General features: G+C 38.9%; 1 protein-coding gene across 1 annotated transcript in view; it reads left to right on the top strand.

The window, feature by feature from the left end:
* Positions 1-296: 296 nt before the first annotated feature.
* Positions 297-17,441, top strand: part of KDM7A (lysine demethylase 7A) — a 1,445,788-nt gene continuing 1,428,643 nt past the window's right edge. The window contains exon 1 of the mRNA XM_044087282.1: positions 297-397. Coding sequence (XP_043943217.1) covers positions 297-397 — 101 coding nt within the window. The remainder of the gene's footprint in view (positions 398-17,441) is intronic.

Below are 17,441 nucleotides of genomic sequence, written 5' to 3'. Positions count from 1 at the left end.
CTCAATACTTTGCCAGAAAAACAATTTTTTTAAGAGGAGCAGACAAAAATATGTTGCAAAAATCTGTACAGTTGAGAGGGGTATTCTGCACGCAGAGTCTAGTACTAAACCACCTTTATCATTTCTGTGCCAGATTCGTTGATTTCCGCCATTGGGCTGCAGGCTCGGCTATTTTCGACATTGTTGTTAAACTTGGCTTTTTCCGGGCGGAGGTCCAGCCTCGGCCGTTTTCGGCAACGCTCGACTGCTAGTCTGAGACCCGTGCTCGGCTCTTGTCTACGAGTTTCTTTTTAAAGATGGCCGGTGCGGTTCCTGTATATTGTATCTGCCGGCAGCCGTACGATGTCAGCCGGTTTATGATCGAATGTGATATCTGTAAGGATTGGTTTCACGGCAGGTAAGAAAGACTGGAACTCTTGCTATATGATTGGCCAGTTTGGGTACAAATTTGGAATTAATTGCTTTAAAGTCAGCGATGTAAGTCTAGAGAGCAGTGTGTGTAGGTGCTGAGAGGACAGGGCAGAACTTGCTTTTCGCATTATGTGCCAAGCCTTCAGGGGGCTGATCTGTTGTCCTACATTGGGAATTGGTTTCCTTTATATAGATATATATATATTAATGTTTGACAGGTGTGCAGTAGTTAATGACTCCATTTCACTTGGAGTCTGCATTATGACTAATCTGTTGTGACAGGAATATAAGAAGAACAACAACATGTCGGGTACGGGGGGGGGGGGGTTGACAACATGTCCGGTGACAGGATGTAGGGTAGAGGGTTGCCATTATTTTCCTAAGACTCCGTGCTGAGCTGTGTCGCGTTGGCCACTACGAGCGCTCATTGCTTCAAAGGGTTCCTGCGACTAGCTGTGGGCTTGAGGGTTTATGGCAGGAAATACCACCCAGTGTCCCTGAAGTCGTAACTTTATGCTACTCCTATACTGGTTTAAGAACTGTTAACTGTTGTGCAGTGGAGGTTCGGTTCCCTGCGGCTGCTTAAGGGATTTCCTCATGTCACCGTTATGTATGATGACACTTTGCTCATCGGTGGGGTTCTCATTTGAAACTGTTATGGAAAACTCTCCAGCATGGTCTGAGGCTCACAATTAAATCCCAGTACTTTACTCTGCGCACCATTACTTTGAAATTTATTTTCTTTGCAATAGGTTCATGTTTACTGGGTGTGTGTATTGCTGGAGGTATGTGGAGTGCGTTTACGATTATTAAAGTGGCAAGCTTTGATTTCTGATCTTGTGTTTTGTTTGTTTTGCTCAGCTTCCTCGTGTTACTAAACTTCTGAGCTCCTTGCGTTTAAAGGCGTCTGAGGAGGGAGTCAGACCCGTAGGGCAGCACTAAAACAAAGGAGCAAGTCTGTACTTAACAGATGAACTTGCACGTTGCAGGTCTTTAAGAGCAAATCAATTTGTTGGCGTCAGGCTTTTATTTATTTCCCTGTTTCATTGCTCTGCTTGCGGAAATGAGTGAGAAGGCTTGTTGTGGTTGCAAATGTGGATCTGAGTGACACCACGACTGCCGGGACATTTAAATCGCCTTTTAAGTGAAGCAACAGCCAGAGCATGCTGTTAGGCCCCCCTCTGCTGGGCTAGGAAGGAAAACTGTGTCTTTTGTTTTGCTAATGACAGGAGGGTTTTGTTTGGATAAACTTTACAACCCTCAATGAAGTGTGCTTCTGCACTCTCACCCAAATCCCCGGAAAAATAACGTTGAAGAGTGGGTGTAGTATAAGTCACAGAGGCAGGTAGTCATGGACAGATTATTATGTTTACAAACTTTGATTTCGTAGTGGTTATGATGGACGTATAAATGTGGTTCTTGTGTAATAGTTTTCGTTCCTTTAAAATAAATATTTTAGAGGTGCGGCTTGACAGTTATCTACCAAGGAAAGTGAGGAAGTGAGGGTAATGTGAGAATGTCGAACTTTTTTGTAGCCAATGTTACATTTAAACCACAAACATCGTGAGGAAAAGCGTGCTTTACAGGTAGACTTCTCGGTTGATCGGCAGTATTATTTATTGTTTTTGTTTGTTTCACTGATTTATAAGGACCCGTTTCAGATGCTGCTCGGTCTCAAAGGGTCATACTTTAAAAAGCAGCCGTAGTTTTGGATCGGAAGCCTTTCAGTGCACTAGATGCACAGATTGCATGATTAGGGCTTGCACAGTGTATTAAGTGTAAAGGTCACTAGTTTTGCAGATATTTTGAAATGTTTGCTGAAGTAAATATGTACATAGTATGAACTGTGAAGAAGTAAATATCAAATTCTTGTCAAGTTTCACAGTGCAATAATCAGCACTGTAACGCATTAGATTCACACCGATCATCGTCATTTGTATAGTTTTAGTTCATTCTAAACGCTGAGCTTTGTCGTTTTGAGTACTTGAAATGTCTGTTTACAACTTGGATTGTGGTGAAAAACAACCCAGTTGCTGGCAAGCTAAACATGTCTGTTTGTGATGTATGCAGTGCATGGATTTTTGGAGTGATGTTTGAATGCATCATGCAGGTAAAAATGTTACAAAGTGCAGACTGAGCTTATCATATTGTCTGCTTTTGATAGAATGAGACTACAATCCAATAAATTATAATGTGTGCAAGAATGCTGTTTATACAACATTATTACTTCAGGGAGCAAATAACTTGTCACCAAGCAGTCAGACTGTTCACCTTTTATTGCATTAAATTTATTTATTTATTTTATTTTACATTTGTTGACCGGGATTGTCCGAATGAGCTGAAGAACCCTTTTTCAACGGAAGCCCCCGGGGGAATAGCTCCAACATATTATACTCAAATTATATTTGTATAAATTAGCATTAAACAGCAATGTTACAGGATTATTACAAGGCATTAAGTAGCAATACAATGCTGTAGAGTGTCAGTAATCAGGAGTATAGCAAAACTATTTACAAGATGTATAAAAATAAATATGTCATTAAGATAAATATAGTTTTTGAGGTAAGTGGTTACAAAAACCCAGTTTTATCATAATGTAGTTGCATGAAGGCATGGCAATTACAATAGAATGATTCTCTGAATGGATGCATCTACCTGCTTTCATATGATTCTCTGAATGGATGCATCTACCTGCTTTCATATGATTCTCTGAATGGATGCATCTACCTACTTTTATATGATTCTCTGAATGGATGCATCTACCTACATTCATATGATTCTCTGAATGGATGCATCTACCTACATCTATGTCTCTGAATGGATGCATCTACCTACATTCAGGTCTAACTGTAATGCACTTATTGAAATATAGGACTAATGCACCAAAGAAGCTGAACATGTCATTTGTTGTATGCACTTATTGAAATATAGGACTAATGCACCAAAGAAGCTGAACATGTCATTTGTTGCAAACCTCTGTTATCTTAAGTCTGTGTTAAATTTTAAATTAAAAATGCATTTCAAAAGTGAATAATAGTATTTGTTACAGAAATTCTGATGCAATTCCAGTAAACACCATTAAAACAGTAAAAACATTAAGACCATCACAACAAAGTCCAAAAATATTCCAATTAAAATAGGCAGATATTCCTTCATTACATAATCATTCAGTGCATGTCTGCTATATGCTCCAAAGTGATGTATAACAGCACAGTAAACTACTATATTTCCCCTTGTATGGAAATTTCAGTATTATTCTATTCTGTTTAGACATGCTGTAGGCATACATGCTGCTGCCACAATGCAGCAGCCTCCATTTTATATATGGCTTTATCATTTTTGTCATTTTCCTTATGTGACACTGTCATTTATTTCTCTCTGCACAGTGACTTGTCCTTCTGAATTGTTATGAAGATAGTTACTGGTCAAAGAACACTGCACTCTTCAGGAAATGGTATGTTTAGTCACTGACTGAGCTCCAAGGAGTTCCATTTAAAAGAATGCCAGTGTCTAACATAGGAAGATGAGGAGCAGACAGTGCATTCACTCCTGTTCCAAATGCATTGGCAGTACGTATGGAACACATCACGCAGCAAGGCTAGCCACTCAGCGGTGCAAACCTTGGCTCTAGATGATTGTCACTGTTGAAATGACACCCCGACCCCATGTGCAAAAATGGGAAAAGGGGTTGAGGATGGATGGATGGAATACAGCAGCCTGATCCTCCATTATGCATTACTGTGTTACTGTCCAAAGTATATGTGTTCAACAGAATGACTTGTTTAAAGGCAGCACATTAGAAATCCTCTTTTCTTTTCTAATTATCTATCTGATGACAAGGCAGCACATTAGAAATCCTCTTTTCTTTTCTAATTATCTATCTGATGACACAAGCCCATTTCTCACCTCTCCTTGGTACACAGCAGCTGCACAGATGGTAATCAACCACTGTACTAGCAGTGGGCTCACTTTGCAACATCTTCTAGCAACACATACCTGCAATTTACCTTGTTATACTGCGTTTTACCTTGTTATACTGTGTTTTGAATATGAACAATATAACTGTTTTTAGTCTGCTGCCCTTTTAATTAATAAGATACCTTGTGACTCACTTGCTGTAGTGCTCAATAGTTAGTTAGTTAGTTAACATTTGTTGACCGGGATAGTCCAACTGGGCAAATACCCTTTTTCAGCGGAGGCCCGGGAAGAAAAACTGTGCATTACAACAACACAAGGAAAAATTAACATGAAAAAGTAATTAACATTAGAAAAGCTCCACATTACAGCAATACAAGAAAACTAACATGCAAATTAGAAAAGATTGGCAGCATGTCCATAATTAGAAAAAAAATATCACTTATTAGTAAAAATATGGAGAAAGAGACAGTTTGAGGATAACATGCATCAGTGAAGAAAAAAGAAGAAACAAAAAAGCCGTGTTGGGGTTATTTGAAGAGAAATTTGAGTAAAGGGAGGGAGCTGGTGGTGGAGGGGAGTGAATAGGGAGAAAGAAGTGATGGAGTATAGAAAGGGGTCAGGTGGGATGGTCACAGAGACATAACCAGGTGCTGTTTAGATGTTGTTTGAGCGTTTTCTTGAATTCATGGACATGGGTAATATTTCTGAGGGGCATGGGAAGCTTGTTCCATTGGCTGGCAGTAGAATAGCTATAAAGATTCTGTTCAATTACTTTTTTAGGTTTGTGAGTCTGTAATAGGCATTGGTCAGAGCTTCTGAGGGATTGAGGAAGGGTATAGAGGAAGAGTAGTGTAGAGATACTAGGGCAAGAGGCGGGTTTGTTCAGGACAGAGTGGGTGAGTTGAGCAAGAGTTGGTTAGGAAGCTCTAGCCAGCTGAGTATCCTCAGAGCGTGGCAGTGGTGAGATTTAGAAGGCAGATTAGCAGTGAATCTGGCTACTTTGTTGTAAGTGGATTCTAATTTGTAGAGAAGTGAAGAATGTAGGTTAGTTAGAATTTGTGAGCCATAGAAGAGGTTGGGGAGCAGGTAAACCGTGTTCGAGTGAGAGCTTATGTGCTGATAGTGCTTCCATTTTGCGATATATTTACACTACACATAATGTCCATAGACTAGCTACAAAGAAATGCACCCTTTGTTTATTGTATATGCTTCTTAAAGTGATTGGAGTAGAGAGGGTAATATTCTTACAGATCTACTTATGTTACCATTGATGTTGCTGCTTCAGTGGGACACCTGACCTTCTTATGTGTGAAGCTCAAAACCCACTGTCTCTTATTCTTAAAAAAAAAGTTGTCAATATTTAGCATGTTTATAGCAATATTTTAATCAGTCTTGGAGCACAGCAGTGTGGATCAAAGTAAACTTCAGCGTTATAACCAGGCAATATGAAACTATACAAGGCTTCTCAAACCCCAAACCAAATTGCCTTCCATTTCCAGGAATTTAGGATTCTTCAAAATAACGTTCAGTTGTATTTCTGTTTTTTTTGTATGGCTTATGGTTAAATAGAAGGTAAATTCAATCCTCAAAAGAAAGTAAAAAATGGAAAGAAAAAAAAACACTATCTGCAGATGTGGTACTGTATGGCCCAATATTGCAGTCTGTAGAATTCTAATGCTCCCAGGATAACTTTTGAAAGTGAAAGTCTGGTTGCTCTCTTCTTACTAATATATTATGTATGTAATTACCCACAGCCCGATTGTGTCTACTGATTAGAATGGGAAAAGTATACAATTTATGCTCAATCATTGCTAATTTAATTTGAGTGATACAGTACAGCATGCAAAAGGTAAAAATGCATCAGACTGTCCTAAAGAATATGTTGTCTTCCAGCTCTCTTTTCTATATTGATCTAATCAAGAATCTGTAAAGGTAATAGCCTGTAGTTACCAGATGCATTTGGCAAGCCTGAAATTAGCAAAAACACAAAGATGCATTCTAAAAATGCAGATGTCATGTCAAACAGGTGCCCTTATAAGTAATAGGATTTCTACATAGCTGCACAATTATAACAGCTTCCACCAAATAAGTCAGGAAAACTAGCTTACCATCAAATAAGTCAGGAAAGCTAGCATAACCTTTTATGAATTGGTAGTACTTTTGAAATGTACAATTTAGTTGGGCTGCACTCGCATCTGAACCGGTGCGTAAGCTATAAATAACTAATCCAGGGGTGGTCTAAATTAGATGAACTGCTAATTGTTTAATATAAAAGTAAATCTGATGGCCTAAAGACAATTCTGCTCAAGACACATGCACCATACCTCTCAACCTCTTAGTGCAAGAAATCTAGACAAAGACCCAAAAGTAGAGGCAAGTTTTAAATATTGCTCTTGTAACGAGTAACAGAGTTTGTGTTAGCATACGTTTTCAAAGGATGTCCAATGGTACTGTGTAATGATACTATTAATCCAAGTGGTAGTTTGACCAAGAGCAGTGACACAGTATCGCCAAATAAACATGCAAGTACTCTCAGAACTTAATGTCACAAATATCAGCCACAGTGAAAGGTTTAAATTATTATTTTATTATTATTTATTAAATACATCACAGTTACTTCAGAGTTCAAAATCACAGAAAATATGTAAAACATTGCATGATAGTCTCAAATAAAGAAAACATCTAAGCAATATTTCACTATATTCCTTAGTTAACTTACTTACAGAGCAACAAGCAGGCAGATGTGATGAGTGGATGTTCTTGTCAGGTTAAAGACAAAATACAAAATGCCCAGTCTGTCTCTCAGATACTTCTTAAATTTAATATTTCAAATATTACTGCTAGGGTAACTTGCAGCATTACATCACTTCTTGTCATCTGACTATTCCAGGTGAAACCCCACACTGATGCAACTGTTAGCATTTAGCATCTACCTGTGACAATACATAAACAAGGACTTCTCTTAGATCTAATGCAGATCCTGGAAGTCGTAAAACAATAAGCACTTCCACGACCATACAAAAAAACTTGTAGTTCTAGACATTGTGTCTGTTACTGCACTGAAACTGAGAGATAACATCTTTTGTTTATGGCCCAGCCATAAAGTAACTTAATTTCAGCTATTCTTCTGAAGTTTGCAAGGTAATCTCATGTGTTCCAGTTCCCCTGTTAAAATGTACGCCTCTAAACGGTTGCAATAATGTGTGTACATTTCTGCTCAGAACTTTACAAAATATCTCTTCACCACACGCTTGTACAGTATTGCGTACAATTCGAGCACGTCTGTAACACAAACATATGAATCGTGTTGATAGTCAAATGACACGCAACCTTTTACAAAATTCCAGACAACTGTGCTGGCAGTATCTCCTTTTTGTTGCACTTCTGTATAAATCATATTAATATTCACAAATGATATGTATAGTTATTTACAAAGTTCCAGCTAGCTGGGCTGGCATTATCTTTTTCGTGACAACTTAAATCCTCATCATCCCAGTGATTTTTGTCAGGAAACCACAAATTTTATGACGAATAGACCAGAAATATAAAGGAAAAATCTGGATATTCTGTGAAAAATTTGGACACTTGAGAGGTATGAATTATGCACCCAGACATGTAGTTAAACTTGTCAGTTACTGCAAGCTGAGGAAGTTGCTGCTCACTCAAGAGTCTGAAATGTTACTACAAAGGCTAAAGCTTGATAAATCGGTGGTATATTGGATACAGACTTAACAGGCACTTTTGTTCTCGTCCAGAAAAAAAAAAGGTAATCCTTCCTTTATACTCTGCCCTGATCAGAACAAATAATACCCTATTTAGTAAGCTATAGAAGTACATTGTTAGCTGTTAAGACCTCAGAGACTCCTAACTAACACAACTGCTTCACTAAAGACCATCAGCTGTCAAGGCAGGCTTGAACTTCTTCCTGTACTCTTACAAACTCCTATTTAGCAAGTTATGTCTGTCATCCAGTATCAGCAGAACAAATGGGTCCACAAACAGTCAAGTCTGAGACTTGACTCTTTAACCGCTAGGTATTTTCAGGTCTAACCCCAAAATACCGTCTGTTATTGGAATTTTTTTTTGTAATTAAAATCCTATATCTCCAAAATGGTTCAATGATTTGTGAGTTTTCAGTAAATGTTACTGGTTTAAATATGTTACTGGTTTAAATATCTATGGAATATTAATTGAACTGAGTGGGCTATAACCCCCTGCAGACAAAAGTGAAGCTGAATTTCAAATTTATTGAAACAATATACTTTTTAATGTTTTATACCTTGGCACGTACAGGGAATTGAAATATTACTTTTATACACAAATCCATAATGCATTTTGTCTACATTTACACAAGCTTTACATGTTATAACCTTAATTTTTTTACTCTTAAAACTCACCTATTTTGTAAAAGTCCCATTCTGTCAAATTACAAAGGTCATTGTCGCCTCACAGTAAGACGCTGTCCGGTTCGATTCTCAGCTACAGCGTCTTCCACGTAGAGACATGCGTGAATGGGCGTACCTTCATTGAAGGTTGTGCATCAGGGCTGGTAACTTGGCACATAAAAATCAACTACCAATCATTAGCAGACCGGATTTCCGCTGTGGCGACCCCTAACCGGGAAAAGCCAAAAGACACAAACTGTGTCCTAAATTCTACCATATCAACTGCTTCTACGTATTTTTATGAAATACTTGACAGGATCCCCTGGTATATCCATGCTTTCATTTTGGTTTGCTTAGCCAAATGTATATCCGAGAAACTAGATATAAAAATGACAGAAAATAATACTACTTCCTACAAAAGAATGATATTTTGGTTCTTTTTTTTTTTAAAATGCACCAGTGTCCTGATTCAGATCAATGCATAATTTGTCAGCTTAAAAAATGCAAAAAGTATACTTTTTGTGAAACGGCAAAATCAGGGTATTGAAATAGCCATGTTAGACTATTAACAGCAATAAAGAACAGTTTCTGCTCACCACACACACATTACTATAGATGTGTCATGACCCTCAGCCACAGAATTCATCTACCTGGTTGTTTCAGTCATAAAGGCACATGCGCAGATTTAACTTTATATGTTGTAGTTGAATTAAAAAAAAGAACTTTCAGATGTACTTGCAATTCTTTAAAGAAATATTTTAGGTCGTTATTGTACTGAGCATAGTGGGTATAGCATAACATAGCGTAGCAACCACAATGTACACTGTATAATGCAAAATGTCACACTGTGGCAGTAAAACCACATGAACTAAAACCACTGGAGACTGTCTTTGAAAGGGTCTATGTCTAGCCCCTTTAACACTTCATTGCAGAATGTTTAGGTAATAATAAAGTATTCATCTACAAAACACACCTAAGCATACAGTTCTAACCTCAAAGCCTGCAGCACAGCACACTCTGAATATGGCCCCACAGCTTCAGCTGCTTGAAAGCATGGCATTGTAGCCTAGGCAAGGTACAGGTAAAAATGCCCCCCCCCCCCCCTGAAAAAGCATTGACAGCACAACAAAGGAGTATTTTTGATCATTACAATGCTCATCATATTCGCTACAGCACCCAAAATAAAAACAGAGTATGATGCAAAATGTTAAGCTGTGGAAGTAAAAGCGCATAAATTAAATTTAAAGCCACTGGGGCATGCTTTTTTGTAAAGCAGTTTTAGTGAAGACCTGAGAAACATCTCAACAGAGATAAAATTATTTACAGATAATATCTCATCATTTTCAATGCCTATATGCCAATTGGATATACTCATAAATCGAATAGTTGTTATAACTGTAAAGCAAAACATCTGAAAACATGGCATAAGGCAAAGCTAAGAATATAAGTTTCCATGTTGAATGGTTATAGGTCAGATCTCTACAACTCAGAAATGCAGGGGTTCATTTGTCACCCTTGGGGATTATAGACTGTAATTCTAACCTCAGAGCTCCCAGTGCAGCACATTTCTAAATTTTGCCCAATAACTTTAGCAGCTTGAAAGCTTGTCATTGTAGCCATGACTTGCTGCAGCTGAAAAAAAAATCCTGATGAAATGTACTGGACTTTTACTTCTGACATAATAAGAACCTAGTACACGTACTGTGGACATAACTTTTATCTTGCCTTTTTGCAGGGGTCAAAGCACCCAGGTGGAAATGAAGCATTGTGCCAGATGGTGGTGGTAAGAAAAAAAAAATCCAGCTGAAATGCAAAAGGATTACATGTCATTTCCCAAACGGCAGTTGACAAAAAATTTAAGAACTTCCAATTAGATACTTTAGGTACACCACACACACACTGTACCAGTGGAATGTGAATTTTCTGACAGGTACACCACATTTGCCCGTGAAGGAATAACATACTAGGCCATGTTGCTCATTGACAGATAATGCCCCTCACCCCAACAAACTATCAATATTTATTTGTTTTCATACATTACCTGCCCCCCAAAAGAATGATACCCACATTCTATATACTTGGAACATCTAAACGGAAAAAAAAAACACTACCATATTTTGGCATGGTACTGTTACATGTATACAAGCCACATCACTTTTATTCAACAATGTTTATGTAACAACCCTTTGCTTTGATGTGCAGCATGCCTCCTCACCCCTACCTCCAAAAAGACTACATTTCTGTGTATAACTCTGATGTTTGATGGTAAGAAAAGTGAAAGAAACACAGCATAATAATTTAATTTATTTCAAACTCTTTCAGTTAGAGATGTATACAAGTCCCTCCTGCCAAAATAATTTTTTGCATTTGTCATGTGAGTGCCCTTTGTTTTCAGAAACAGCCTATACACACACACACACACACACGTAATCAGATAGCCAAAGCCAAAAATAATGGAGTGGAGCAAAGGCCCAAAAATCGGGGACAGTTTTTAAATATTGCTCTAATTCACCTAACAAAAGAGTAAGACAAACAGTTTTCATCAACATACGGAACCAAGATGCTATCCTCCAAAAAAAGGAAGCCAATCTGGTGGTCCCCTGCCATAAATAAACTCTGCAACAGAAGAAAGAAACTGTTGCAAAAAAAAGAGTAAAATCCCATGATTGGAGGAACTCCGTGGTCAGCCTCAGTAAGAAGCTGAGATCCCTCATAGAATCCTCCAAAGCTAGTTATGAAAACAAAATTGCCACTGATTCTAAAGATAACCACAAAGCATTGTATAGCTATGTCAAGAATCTCAATAGCAACACTCAGATCTGCTCTGAGTTACAGCACAATGGCACTAAATATACAGAACCAACTGATATTGCCAACATCCTGGCAGATAGGTTCAGTGCTAACTTTACCCCTCTCTCACCCCCTAAAGGGCCCATCTCTATACCAGAAGAATGCAAAGTTCCTGTAATCACAGCTGCACAGGCAATAAAACACACTCTCCAAAGCCAAGAACACAGCATCCATGGGACCTGACAACATCCCAGGCTGGGTTCTACATGAACTACAGAAAGAACTGGCACCCCACTTAAGTACCATGTTCAATCCGCCTCACTTCTGGCTTTGTGCTCACTGAATGGCGCACAGCAACGGTTATCCCACTCCACAAAGGGGGAGCCACCATGGACCCTGGGAACTACCACCCCATCAGCCTGACTAGCCTGGTCTGCAAGGCTATGGAACGTATTATCATGGAACTTATAAACTGACACTGGTAATCTCCAAACTTTGGGCCCCACCCAGTTCGGGTTTGTAAAAGGCAGATCATGTCTCCTAAACCTGATCGACTTCTTTGAAGCGGTCACCAAAGCCATAGATGAGGGTAAGGTGGTTCACACAGCCTATCTAGATCTCGCCAAGGCATTCAACACCATCCCCCCACTAATCCCTATGTCACAAGATGGGTTGCCAACTGGCTCACTGACAGAACCCACACTGTGAAAGTAGCAGACTCTAAATCCAACTTCAGACCAGTGACAAGTGGAGTACCACAGGATTCAGTCCTGGGTCCTCTGCTGTTTGGTATCTACTTCTCTGAAGTACAGACTACCACAAAAGGTCTTTGGCTAACAAAGTTCACAGATGACTGCAAACTAGGAGCCATAATCAAAACTCCTAACGATGTGAACATCTGCAAAAGGGCCTCACTGAGACAGATGCCTAGTCTACAACACCGTAAGTATGATGAGACCTTGGGACACAGGTGGACAGTAGTCTCTCCTTTGATAATCACATCGCCACAGTAGTCAGGAAATCCTTCTACGTGGCACACCTCATCACAAAAGGTTTCTCATCCTGGAAAAAAAGAGGTCATTGTTCCCCTCTACTAATCAGTCATTAGACCCATTCTAGACTACAATGCCCCTTTTGGTATGTATCTCACAAGACATCTACAGCAACTGGAAAGGCAGCAGAAATACCTCACAAAGAGGATTACTGGTCTCAGATGCCCTACGCAGACAGTCTCAAAAAACTCCAGATTTACTCTGTCGCATATTGCCTACTCAGAGACTATCTCTGCCTAACATACAAAGCTATGTCACACCCAGAGCTGTTGGACATGCTCCACTTAATGAAATCACAGTCCCTCCGAGCTACACGCTCTAGGGACCTTAACCGTGTCACCACAATAAACAGAACATGCTGGAGGGATCGAGTCCTGCCCCAGAGACTTCCCATACTCTGGAACAAACTACCTATCCATATCAAACAAAGCTCCTCATTAGCACTCTTCAAAAAAAAAATCTTGACGATTGGATGGGAGGTGGAAATTCACCCTGGGGGAGCACTTCTGTGGCTCTGCTTGACAGGGGCACAGGAAAATAATTTTCATGGATGGCAAAAGCCAGGGTACCATTTGGCTAGGCTTATATAGGCCTTAGAGCCAATAGCCTAGTACCTACCTATGCATTTTCTGAATACTATGAAGTATGTATGGCTTTGTGACTAACTGTAATTTTCAGTGATTTAACCAAAAATAAAAACAGTCAGTAGGAACATGTAGAAATAGGAAGTAATATTGGGGGGGGGGGCAAATGAGATATATGGTTGACTGTCTTTTTATAACAGCTGGTAGTAGTAATGTAATTATCTGGTTGCCTGACAGGAGTTTAAAAAGAAACGTGTATATATACACAAACGCAAAGGCTTGTCATTAAATATCATTGCTGACTAGAGCAAAATATATATGTGTAAAAGTTGCAGCCCATTTATCCCAAAGCTGCAAGTCTGATGGTATGACAGTGCATGTTTATGCACTGCACTGTCCCATTTGCTAATGGTCTTCTGTTAGACAAACTGCAGACCATTCTGCAACTACTTCTTTCATCTACCAGAAATCAGAATCGTTCTATTCTTGCTGCTGTCCCGGTCACAAAATGTGGTATTATTTCTGCTGCAAAACTTATGATGAGAGGACCAAAAAATATGAGGCAAAAATTTGCACAGTTGAGAGTTATGCTCTGCCATACTAGCTACAGATAAATTGACTTGCTAATGCAAAACCTGTTATTCTAGCAACTTTGCATGTGTTTTCTGAAGGATATGAAGTCTGAAACCCAAATGCCTGTCATTATTTAGTGGCTGCAGTATTTAATGATATGCCAAAAAAAAAAAACTTATGAGGAGAGGACCAAAAATATGAGGCAAAAATCTGCACAGTTGAGAGTTATGCTCTACCATACTAGCTACAGATAAATACAGCGGCAAATTCTGGATATCACGTAAGTTACACATTCACTACAGAAAGCAAATTCTGGACATTCACATAAGCTGCACATTCACTGCAGAAAACTGTTTGCCACTAACTGTACTTCTGCTGTGATCTGTGAAGGTTTGGGTGGGTTGAGCAATATAGTGAGCGAGAGATAAATAGAGTGACATTACAAAGTTGTAAAACTAACAACAATAACTGCTGTTGCAGCAAAGTCAAGGAATTTTTGTTGCAATTTGCCTGAAATGGAAAAAAAAAAACAAAAGTGATTCTAACCTAAACCGAAAAAAAGTGCCAAGTTGCCCACCAAGTGATGTTACTCTTCCTCAGCGGAAGTCTTTTTATAAATATAGTATGGCTCAACTAATAGTGTAGCTGCAACAAGTCAGCTGACCTTTGTCCAGTTGTATAGCAAACATAACTGTGTGTTTCTAGGAGCTATTAAAAAAAAAAGCTGCTGGAAATGATTTTTTTAACCAAATATTAAGAAGCAAAAAAGAAAAGCACTGGCTATTCTTTCAATCATGAAAAAAGGGACAGCCAATCAGTAATACATGCAAGAGGGTCTTGCAAGGCTAAAATTTCAAATGTACAAAAGAAAAACATGCATTTGGGGTGTCTTTCAGATTAGCACACAACTTTGTTATACCTTTAAACTCTTGAAGCTTTCTGTGGCTCACCAGTGGGCTGGCTGCATCATATGTGATGCAGTCTAACCTACATAACAGCATCTTGAGAAGAAGTAGAAATCCTGGAAATGTCTAAAATTTTAAAGTGGTGTGCAGCAGGTATGGTAGTTTGTTTAGATCAAAATAGCAAAAGGAGGAGGCTTGCGCCCCTGCGCTACAGCCTGCATCTGGCACTGTAAATGCATATATAATATACTGAGTAGTGTAAATTTGTGCACATGTTTATGGTGTATATGCATACAGAGCATAGCTCTCGGCCTAAGAAATCTGGACAAAGACATAAAAAATGGGGGGACAAAGGCTCCAAAATAAGGACAATTTTTAAATGTTGCTCTTACAAACTTGATAGAATAGCAGCTTTTGCATTAGCATGAATTATGTGAAAGATAGAAAGTCTGAATCTCAAATGTCTGTCGTCATTTTCTGAATTCACTCCAGTATATTGAGACCGGAATATCGAAAGTACAGTTTTTTGAAACTGTGCTTTAACGAATCTGCATTTCTTGAATTCACGGTAGGTGTGGTGCAGTGTGTAGTTTGTGTTATGTCTGGTTATGTACAGAGATTCAAGTAGGTGTTTATTTTATTTATTTATTTTTTTTTTAGGATTTTGGATGCAAATGTTTTAGGTTTTATTTTTTGGGGAAGTTTTAGGTTTAGTTTGGGTTCGGTAGGAGAGAGAGTGTGTATGTTAATGTTGAAAGTGGTGAATTTTGTACGTGCGTGTGTGTGTGTGTGTGTGTGTGTGTTTTATTAGTGAGTGTAAGTATGACCGTGTGCAGTGGGAGTGTAGGGCACGTACAGGTAGGTTTTTTTCGAGTTAGTGTGAGCTTGGAGTTGTAGCGGGGGTGTGGGGGGGGGCGCAAAATCTTATGTTCGTGTTGTTAGTTTTTATTTATTATTGTTTTTATATTGTTGGTGGGTTGTGCTTTTACTTTTGTTTTGTGGTGTACGTTGTTTCAGTGGTGTGTGGTTTTTGTAGTTTCGAACTTCTGGTCTTGATGTACTGACATTTGAAATTTCAGTATTTCGACATTCAGAAGTGGATCCATAGACACGTGTGTGTGTGTGTAATATGTAACATTTTGTGTGGGGGGGCATTGGAAACAGGACTTGATACAGAACTCAGGTGTCCCACTTTACCTGGGAGATCTAGGAAGTCCTGCAACTGCTGCCTGTATACTCCATCTTCCTTGCAGTCACAGTCTTGTTGTGGGAGCCATAGGCTGAGATTATAAAAACTGCTGCATCTTTACAGTGCAGTCTGGTCCATAAGTATGTCACTGACTCTTGTGGCTTTTGTCACCATCTTCAAAACACTGTTTTTTTCTCTCTCCTTCTTTTCTCCACCTCCAGATCCCAAGGTCATTTTTATTGTTTCCTATAGCCTGTACTCCAAATGGTTATTTTAAATATGTCTGAATTCAGTGAAACAAGTCTTACTTTTTGGTATCAATTAATGGATTCTGAGAAAATACATGCAATGGATTGTATTATGGTTAAATGTAATATAAGGAAAAGTGGTTGGACATGCATTCATTAATACAATATTAATGACAGATCTAAAAGATCATAACTGTTAAAAGAATCTGTCCCAAAGCTCAAAAGCTCATATAATTTGATTAATTTAATTAACTTCTTCTTTCGGCTTTTCCTGGTTAGGGGTTGCCACAGCGGATCACCTGTCCTCTCATGATTGGCAGTGGAGTTTTTTACAGTGAGTTGCCAGCCCGATGCCCAGCCTTCCACAGAAGGCAGAAACTCACACCTAGGGCCAGTTAGAGTGTCCAATCCACCTACAGCATGTCTTTGGGATGTGGGAGGAAACCGGAGCACCTGGAGGGAACCCACGTGACCACAGTGAAGACATGCAGACACCGCACAGAAGGCACCCCAGCAGAGGATCGAACCAGAGAACCTCTTGCTGTGAGGCGTCCATGCTAACCGCTGCACCACCGTTAACTAATTCTAGGAAATTGACACATCTAAAATGTATAAAATATTAAAACTTTAAAAGATTATTTTTGGGACTATTATAGATTGATTAATAACGAATTACCATCTGATGAAGATAAATAGTTATTACTAATAATCTCAAAGTAGACTATTCTTTCAAAAGATTTAAAGAATATTGCAATCATTGTTTCTTTAATGGAATTTTTGACAATCCAGTCAGAACAGATGGAATCGCTTCATGTTATAACTCTTGGTTAAAAGTTAAAGAAGCATTATAGAAGATTGAAGACAACATGGCTTAGCATTAAGGAAGATTGAAAACAACAGTTGGTTGGGAAGGTGGCCTAATGGTTAAGGTGTTTGCCTTAAAAAACACAAGGTGCAGGGTTTGAGTCTCACAAGGGGTAATTGGCTAGGCTTAAAATGGCTCGTAAGGGCAGTTAGCTTAGTACTAATCTATGAACATGGCTTAGATTAACTTTGTGGATTGTACAATATTTAATTATTTGTATTATATACCTTTTATAAATCTGCTCATTTTGGCGGTTAGGGGTCGCCACAGCAGAACAGAGGTCTGCAGAGCGATTGTCAGTGGAATTTTAGTGTCAAGTTGCCAGCCTGGTGCCCAACCTTCCACAGAAAAACACACACACACCTAGGGCCAATTTAGAATTTAGAGTGTCCAATCCACTCTGACCAGAAGGCATCTCAGCCGAGAACTGAACCAGAGAACCTCTTGCTGTGAGGTGGCAACGCTAACCACTGCACCACCGCAGCCACCCTATATTCCTTTTATAAGTATATTATTATTTT

The sequence above is a fragment of the Protopterus annectens genome, chromosome 11.part0 (genome assembly GCF_019279795.1).
Source record: "Protopterus annectens isolate FY-2018-M chromosome 11.part0, PAN1.0, whole genome shotgun sequence".
Classification (NCBI taxonomy): domain Eukaryota; kingdom Metazoa; phylum Chordata; order Ceratodontiformes; family Protopteridae; genus Protopterus; species Protopterus annectens.
Note: the sequence above shows the minus strand (reverse complement) of the source record. Positions and strands in the feature narration are given on the sequence as shown.